Here is a 9,257-nt window from a genome sequence, read left to right as displayed (position 1 = left end):
GTCAATTACTAGATGACAAGTGAAACAAATTGAGTGTGAATGATCAAATTGTTCATCAAGTTCATTCTTAAAATAGAAAGGACAACAACTCATTGAGACACCTCAATATGAAAAAGGACAACAAATGATGAGACAGAGGGAGTACTAATAGTAATATGAATTTTGTTACAGAAGAACACTAAAAGTTTGAAAGTATCTATTTATCTAATTTTGATTATTGAGTCATAACACACATGACACAACCTACTTTAAATAAATGGTTTTTGGTGACGAAATAACTTAATCATAAAATTGAATCAAATAAATTCATTTAAGATCCATGTTGATTCGATCATTAGTCCAAATTAGAGGTAGAATCACAATCACAACCCATAAATTCATGAAGGATTATAGGATCATGTCAGCAATAACTCTACTCCCTTAAAGTATCTTTATTAACAAAATCTCTCAAATTCAACAAAATAATTTTAAATCAAGTAAATTTACTTTCTTATTGTCTCAATTTCACTCAAATTTATCCTAAAACTAGGTAGTATCCCGCGCTTCGCGCGGCCTGTTTTAATATTTTATTATTATAATTGAAGAAAAATAATATAATTCATATATGATCTTTAATTTTTTTACTTATAAATAAAAATAAATTAATTTTTTTTAGGTTTAACTTTAATGTTTTAAAATAAAACACATACAATTTTAATTATGAAAACTAATGAGTGATAAATAATTATGCATGATCAACGTTTTATAAATAAATTTGTGACTTATCTAATATCATATTAATTAAAAGAAAATTTATTTGAGTAACGCAACGATCAACATTGAGAGTTCTCAAATTATATTATTTAACGATACATTATGTCCCGAACCAGTTAATATTTGTTCAAAATAATGTGAATATAATTTTATGTAATTTATATTTTTTTATGTATAACGGTATGATAATTATGTATCAAACATATAACGTCCAAACTCAATTTATGCAATTCTTTTGATTGTGTGTTGCAATTGCTATGTGTCAAACATATCTATAAGAAATTTGCACCTTTTTTTTAAACAACTATCAATTGTATTATTTTTCTACAATGATGTTTAATAAATTACTGTACCTGTGAATAAAATAGGTTGAATTTTCTCAATTTTTTTTTTCGAGGTTTAACTTAAAAGTATTTAAAAGATAACATAAAAAATATTTATCTTAAAGTAATATTTAGTTAGTCATAATCAATATTTTATACTTGACGCATACATATTTAATTGAAGATATTAAATAAAATTGTAACGTGTTTTCTACTTTTTCATGTTGGTTATAATACTATATATATTACTTAATAATCATTACTTTTGTTTTGATTATTTAAATGTACTCGCGATCAATGTGTTACTGTGTAAATACATACTCCTTATCACACTATTTAAACTTATCAAAATCTTATATGTATTCAATTTCTCGCAATATAATTAATTTTTTTTTCATTCTCATACTATAAAACTTATCTCTTAGTAGTTTTCTTTAAGTTCTATTTTTAATAAATACAATGACTCTCTCAAATATATTTTTCTTACCCGATTTAATGGTTTAAGTTTTATAATTTTCTCAAAAGGTTTGTGTACGTAAAGTCGTAAATGTTAAATATTGTGAGACACTCACTTTAATCATCTCTACATATAAAAATATTTCTATAAATATAATCAAAATTATACTCAATTGAAAGCATTTTTCGCAATGAACATAATTATTTACATTTTAGAATTTTTATCAAAATAATTTTTTACTTAATTTCGAATCAAATTACCGTAATTTTTTTATGTAATTTTATAATAAATTTATTAACTTATAATTAATATTTTGCTGAGATTTATACAACATTTATTCTGCTCATATTAAATGATTAGCTGTCATTAATGCTTGTCATTAAGGTTGTATAGGACACGTGGTGCATCCACAACGCTTCAACCCAGTTTTATATATATATATATATATATATATATATATATATATATATATATATATATATATATATATATATATATATATATATATATATATATATATATATATATATATATAAGATATAAGATTATTGTACACAATTTTTAAACAATTAGTCTTGCTGAAGACGGGTCGGAGCAAGTGACGGGTAATGTCACTCACAAAACGGATAGGGGGGACAAGGTGGGGCACCCCCATGTGCTTCCCTCTCTCCTCTATTTGGGTCATTTGTGAGAAGAAATGGTATCCATCACTCCAAAGTGACGAATACGTACCGTCTTCAATGAGATTTTGTGATTTTTAAATTGTAAGCAAAAGCTTTTCGCATTGAATACTACCCTTAAACACAAATTGTTCTATAGGACTGTCTTATAACATAAGACCAGCCCATAATCCAAAAGCCCAAACAATTAACTTATAACTCACCTTTTTAATCAAATAACCAAAAGCCCAAAAAAATTAGTTAATAAACTTATAAAAAAATTATTTTATTTTGATAACCTAGAGTTTTGTATTAATAAATTGTATATTTAAATATGTTAGTTTTTATCATAAAATATCGTGTTGTCAAAATAAAATTAAATATAAATTAAACTAAGTATTATTTTTGGGCTACTCTCCTTTTGGGCCAGTCCTATAGTATAGGACGGTCCTATAGAAGAGTTGCTGACCCTTAAATAATTAATTATTACAATGTCCATGACAACCTTTTTGTCTCATATTCTCTTAAATCAATTAATAGTGTACACTCCGACATTTCTAACTAAATCCTCCAAACATAGAAAAAAAGACAATAAAAATGAAATAAAAAGAGTATTCACCCTAATGCGAGTTTCTCTATCTTTATAAATGATAACCATTTATACCGTCAGTAACCCAAACTCCCTTTATGTTACACTATCTTATTCTATAAACCCATAGATTTGGTGCTTGATTATACACAAAAGACCGTCTCAAACAAAAATTTTAAAAACAAAAATTTTAAACACAAATTATTGTGTAAGACCATTTTATTCATAAGACTAGCTCAATAACTAAAAGTCCAAATAACTAATTAATAAACATGTAAAAAGTTATTTATTTTGATAACCTAAAATTTTATATTGATAAATTGTATATTTAGATATGTTAGTTTTTATCATAAAATGTCGGGTCGTTAAAATAAAATTAAAATATAAATAAATATACTCCCTCCTATTCTAAATAACTGTCCAATTTGTCATTTTCGTCTATTCACATAACTGTCCCATTTACCATATTTGGACATGATATTTTACTTTCCTACCCTTAGCTCTTTTCTTTATTTACCACCTCAAATCCTCAATCACCCATAACCCATCATATTTAATATTTTTCATTATTTAACTCATATATTCTTACCCCTATACAATAATTTTCATTATTTTAACTATATTTTTAATTTTCGTGCAATTGTCCAAATGAGACACTTATTCGGAATAGGAGGGAGTAATTGTTTTCTTTGAACTTCTCTCCTTTTAATATGCTATAGGACGGTCCTATAGGAGAGTTGCTGAATTTTAAAATATGTCAAAAGAAAAATACAATTTTTAAAAAAAAAAAAACTTTAATAAATATTCAACTAGAAAAGGGACCTACTTTCTAGACAAGGGCCCCTCATAAAATCTTCCTCTCCTCACAAAATAATTCCTCATTTTCCCCCCTCTAACATCATTATTTCTCATATCGATAAATCCTCCCTCCATTTCTCTAACCAATTTAAATTTCCGTTATCTTTTCTTTTTAACCCCTCTCAAAATTACCCAATTCCCCATCAATTTCAATCAAAGGGTAAATAAGGTAATAACCACAAAGTAGAATAATCGTATCTCCAAAAAAAAAAAAAAGAAAAAAGAAAAAAAAAAATGGGATATATAAAGCTAACACTGCCCAAACATTCGGAAGATGAGTTAACAAATTCAACAAACACACCTCTTCTCTACTCCGCCGATTCTCTAAACAATCATCATCAATTTAATCAATTTAACAATAATCATTATAATATTCATAATTGTAATTATAATACTAATAATAGGATAGTAATGCCTCCGTACGCCGCGGAAGACGGTAGTCTGCCACACAAGTCCGGCGACATCATCAATGGTGATCCAGATATTGGTGTTGAAACTGCCCATCAGATTAGTAGTGGTATGTTTTTTTTACGGTTTGAGACGGTTCTTTTATTGGTTAAATACGGTTTCATTTCTTTTTTCTGATTGGTTGAGATGTCATTTTCTTTGGTAGTGATATTATTGGAAAATGGGAAATGGACTGTTTTTTTTTTTTTTTTGGTTTATTTATGATTTACTTTTCTTGGGTTATTGAGAATTGGATATCATTGGTTTGTTGTTTTTGTTGTAGTGTGTAATTGTGTACTATAGTACTTTTTAAGATTGGTTAAGTGGTTATTGATGTCAGGAAGGCCCGAATTAGAGTTTATTTCCCGAATTCTTGGATAAGACGGTTTTGTACAAATTATCATATAGCGGAATTTCTAAAAGAGGTTTTTTTTTTCACTTACATGAATTATGATCTCCAGTTGTATGGATTTGTTTTACACTATATTAGCCTAAAATATTGTTAATGATGAAAACGCGATTTAATGATGTCTTTATTAGAAATTGTAATATACAATTACTTTTACTTTTTTTTCTAAGGAAAACATTTAAATCTTTCTATTTTTGCTTTCTAGTGGGCATAGGATAGAAAACCCGTTTGTAATTTAATGTCATGTGTTATGACTTATGTGTATGCTTATAAAATCTTGATGGGTTGCGTAACTTGCGTTCAACTAACAATATTATACTCCTCATCCCGGTCATTTATTTACCTTTGTTTTTTAAATGACTGGGATGGATCAACCTAAAGTAGGATTTTTTTATAAATTTTTTTTAATCCATTTTAATTAATTTTGATGGGTTGCGTTGAATTAGAAATTAATCCATTTTAATTAGTCAACCTAAGCAGTGAATTTGTTACTAATATTAATGTGATACGGAATTACGGAGTAATAATTTAGCTGGCAGAAGAATAGTTCCAACATGTTTATGTTAATTAGGTAAAATGCCAGAAAAATCATCATCTGGTACTGTAAATGGGTTTATTTCCAATAATAGGACATGTTCAGGAATTCAGAAAGTGCAAGTTGATGTTCTTTTTACTACCTTTGACATGGGAGGGAGTACAAATATTGTGAAATGGACCCCTTTTTTTATTTTATTTTTCATTTTTCATTTTCGTTTTAGTTAATCTTATGGTAACGGACTAACGGTTGAATTTCATCGTGTAAATGAATTTCTCTCGTTTCACACTTTCGCTTGAATGGTATGAAATTATGAATCATAAGATGGATTGTATGTTTTGTCAACAAATGATGTTGACTATTTCCAGAAATTCTGCTTTCAAAAGTCATGTAAAAATGATTTTTTGTAACCATCAGATTTAGTCCAACCCTAGTTTTTACACTAAAGTATTCATGGGCTCAAACTCGAGATCTTTGGTTAAGCTAGATCAAGTGCTCATGGATTGTTAAAGAGGAGCATTACCGCCTATTTTTGAAAAACATGCTTCTGCTGATATGGGAGCAAAATTTTACACTCCATGCTTCTGGGTATAGGCCCAGGACTCCAGGAGAGCAATGAAATTCTTGCTGTCAATGGAGTGTAAAAATTACGTCCAATTTAAGCTCGTTATACAAAACCAACCTTGACAGTTGACCGAATGTTACTCCAAATTTGGCTGAAAGACTTGGCATGGGTTGAAGTGTCAAATTTGAGCTCTGTTTGATATGGTTGTTGTATCTAGGAAGGCTTGCAGTTTTGACTGGTTTGTATGTCGTTGAAGTCTTTTAACTCTGATACACATTTCTCTTGTAGATTCATGGTTCCAAGTTGGTTTTGTACTCACCACGGGAATCAACAGTGCATATGTACTCGGATATTCAGGGACGATCATGGTTCCTCTTGGATGGATAGGAGGTGTGGTTGGTCTAATTGCTGCAACTGCAATCTCGCTATATGCAAATGCACTTGTTGCTAACCTTCATGAATTTGGAGGGCGGAGACATATAAGATACAGAGATCTTGCAGGATTCATTTACGGTAATATGAAGCAAATAAACATTGTAAACTTGTAAAGCCATCAAAAGAATTGTTTTTGGTTAAGTTTTCAAGTTAGTTGTATCTACTATCTAATGGTTTTGCGAAAAAAATATTTATCAGGTCGGAGAGCTTATTCACTAACATGGGCACTGCAATATGTAAATTTATTTATGATCAACACTGGATTCATCATCCTGGCTGGCTCTGCATTAAAGGTATTTTGAAATCTTTAATCAACTGCTCAAATAATTTCTTTTTTCCCTACTGCTTTTCGTTGCAGAATTTCTGAAAATATTCCAAGTAAAACGGTAAACTGTGTGTTCTTTAAGTGCTCCATTGACACTCTAGTTGAAATTAGAAATACAACCTTATGAATATCACTATTAATCCTGGGAAAGGAAGGGAGATAGGTTTGAACTTATGTCCTTGAGCTGATAAGTTTGCCTTGCAAACCAACAAAAAAAACTTATTATTGACTATCTTCTCAGATATTAGCGGGGCCAACCGGATAATATCACTCAAAGCATTCCTGGACTTAAAATGAGCTGAACCGAATGCTAACATTTCCGTAATCACCCAAACCAAATGAGTAGTTTGTCAAGTGTAGGGCTAGTCTCCTACCCGCCCGTCTTGAATTCCGCCTGTGTTTGTTATCTCTTAATCAACTCGTGCAATTTTCTTTTGTAGGCAGCCTATGTTCTGTACAGGGATGATGATGCACTGAAGCTTCCGTATTGTATAATCATTGCCGGGGTTGTATGTGGAATGTTTGCAATAGGGATTCCTCATTTATCAGCTCTAAGGATTTGGCTTGGAGTTTCGACGCTTCTCAGCCTGATATACATTGTCATAGCTATTGTTCTTTCAGTTCGTGATGGTATGTATGCTCACCTTTGTTTGCCATCTTTGTACTAGTTGAACTTTACGACTTCTGAGCTTTTTTCAACTGCTTATCTAATATGGAGAATTGGAGATTTCTTCAACTTTGTTCCCAAGGATTGGATAGAGTTCTTCACAGTGCTTACGCAATACGCATAAACTCTCCCTTGCCGATAGAAGGGAACATGTTTATATCTGATGATCTTGTTTCCTTTTCTCTCTTTACAACAATTTGTGTGTCACTTAAAACTGACGCCGACTCTTTCCTGGATAACCTAGATCACATATGTTCTGGTTTGTTAAACTTTTTTGGGTGTAATCACCCGGTTTAGTCCAATTTCAAGCCGGGTAGGAACACAAGGGCGTTAGAGCTCTCGATCTTGAGTTTTAACATGACTTCATTCCCAATGTCTCAAACCTGAGACCTTTAGTTAATCACTTAATGCAAAGTAACTCTTCTTCAATTGATCCAAGTGCTCAGGGGTTTGTGCTAGTACTATGTAACTTCAGGGGTATAGGGTATGCTGAAATACAACATACTCACAAATAACTTGCGTGCTAACAAAGAACTTGTTTTTTTCTGGCATTTTTCTATGACTGTTTGGCTGGAAGTAACTGATCGTAAACACAATTTTATAGGAGTTGAAACCCCTCCAAGAGATTATGGCATACCAGGTGACAAAGTGAGCAAAATATTTACAACTATTGGAGCAGCTGCCAATTTGGTTTTTGCTTTTAATACAGGAATGCTTCCTGAGATTCAGGTATACATTTGAAATCCTTTTTTCTTATTTCTCTACGGACCTGTTCTTTTGGACTAAATTTCACTTTAGATTTATGAAGGGTGGTTGCCTATACATGCTGTACACTGTACAGCTATTTCTGTTCTATTATAGTTCTTGGTTAAACATGGGTCTCGTCTGTGTTCTGCAATTCACCAGTTACCAGTGCATCCCTGAATTAATTCCACCCCCAATCGCCTCGAGATTATTATAAATTTTGGTGTAAAGGGTGCTAAAGGACAAATTTAATGCTGACAGGTTTAGAACCGGTCCATGGGTATTCCTACTTAGTGACTTTACCAGATGATGTAATTGACATTTGCATGTATTTGTAAACATGTTACAGTTTTAATCAAACATCTTTCGTAAAAAAGGGCCAATATTGTCGCGCATTCTATTCATGGCTTCATGCCCTGCTTCAGAATTGGATTGTTTTTGTCTTCGAGCTATTTTGTTTCTAATTATGCTCTCAGAACTCAAACGCTTCGACACTGGTTTTTGTACAGGCTACAGTGAGGAAGCCTGTGGTACAGAACATGATGAAAGCCCTGTATTTTCAGTTCACGGTTGGAGTTGCACCGATGTATGCTGTCACTTTCATTGGTTACTGGGCTTATGGATCTTCAACATCAACCTATTTGCTGAGCAGTGTCCGAGGACCCGTCTGGGTTAAGACGTTGGCCAATGTTTCCGCATTCCTACAAACAGTTATTTCTTTGCACGTAAATTTCTTCATCCTTTTCTACCTAGTCTCTTTTCCATTTACTCGAACAAGAAAATGAGCTAATGTACCCTGCCCATAATCACTGTCCCCGAACTAACCCTGAAATGACTCGTTAACTTCGCACAACAAATGACCTAAACACTTCACGACCCCACCTGGACCCGACTAGAATGACCCATTTGCTAAGTCTACTCATAAGGTCCATCTTATTTACGGTTCTTTTTGGTGTTCTTCCAGATATTTGCGAGTCCCATGTATGAATACTTAGACACAAGGTTCGGCATCACAGGAAGTGCACTGGCCCCTCGTAACTTAGGCTTTCGTGTAATGGTAAGGGGAGGATACTTGACATTCAACACATTTGTGGCAGCTCTATTACCTTTCCTCGGGGATTTCATGAGCTTGACAGGTGCGATAAGTACATTCCCGCTCACCTTCATCCTGGCAAACCACATGTACCTGAGGGCCAAGAGGAACAAGTTGAGTTCCGGTCAGAAACTATGGCACTGGCTTAATGTCTGTTTCTTCGGTCTCATGTCTTTTGCTGCAGCTGTCGCTGCTCTTAGACTCATTTCCGTGGACTCGAAAACCTACCATTTGTTTGCTGATTTATAGGCAAGTTAGGTTAGAGTGCCACTGTTTCTAATTATATTCTGTTGTACATCTTATTGTGATTGTTATTAATTATTCTGCCTTTGAACTAGAAGGTGAAGGAAAAGAAAGCACAGAAGCTTTCTCCGAAATTATGCATCTCTTTCACAATA

The 9,257-nt window shown here is 32.2% G+C and overlaps 1 protein-coding gene across 1 annotated transcript; it reads left to right on the top strand.

Moving 5' to 3' along the window:
* The first annotated feature begins 3,661 nt into the window (after positions 1 to 3,661).
* LOC141612377 (proline transporter 2-like) lies at positions 3,662 to 9,257 on the top strand. The gene is made up of 7 exons (XM_074431138.1): positions 3,662 to 4,156; positions 5,884 to 6,108; positions 6,229 to 6,323; positions 6,796 to 6,985; positions 7,627 to 7,751; positions 8,276 to 8,491; positions 8,731 to 9,257. Exons 1-7 carry the CDS (start codon positions 3,874 to 3,876, stop codon positions 9,106 to 9,108), a joined length of 1,512 nt encoding a protein of 503 aa, XP_074287239.1. The 5' UTR covers positions 3,662 to 3,873; the 3' UTR covers positions 9,109 to 9,257.

The sequence above is a fragment of the Silene latifolia genome, chromosome 11 (genome assembly GCF_048544455.1).
Source record: "Silene latifolia isolate original U9 population chromosome 11, ASM4854445v1, whole genome shotgun sequence".
Classification (NCBI taxonomy): Eukaryota; Viridiplantae; Streptophyta; class Magnoliopsida; order Caryophyllales; family Caryophyllaceae; genus Silene; species Silene latifolia.
Note: the sequence above shows the minus strand (reverse complement) of the source record. Positions and strands in the feature narration are given on the sequence as shown.

Coding starts and splice junctions, on each gene's coding strand:
- LOC141612377 (XM_074431138.1), top strand. CDS start 3,874: ATGGGATATATAAAGCTAACACTGCCCAAACATTCGGAAGATGAGTTA. Junction 6,324..6,795: donor TGGCTGGCTCTGCATTAAAG/GTATTTTGAAAT, acceptor TTTCTTTTGTAG/GCAGCCTATGTTCTGTACAG. Junction 8,492..8,730: donor AAACAGTTATTTCTTTGCAC/GTAAATTTCTTC, acceptor GTGTTCTTCCAG/ATATTTGCGAGTCCCATGTA.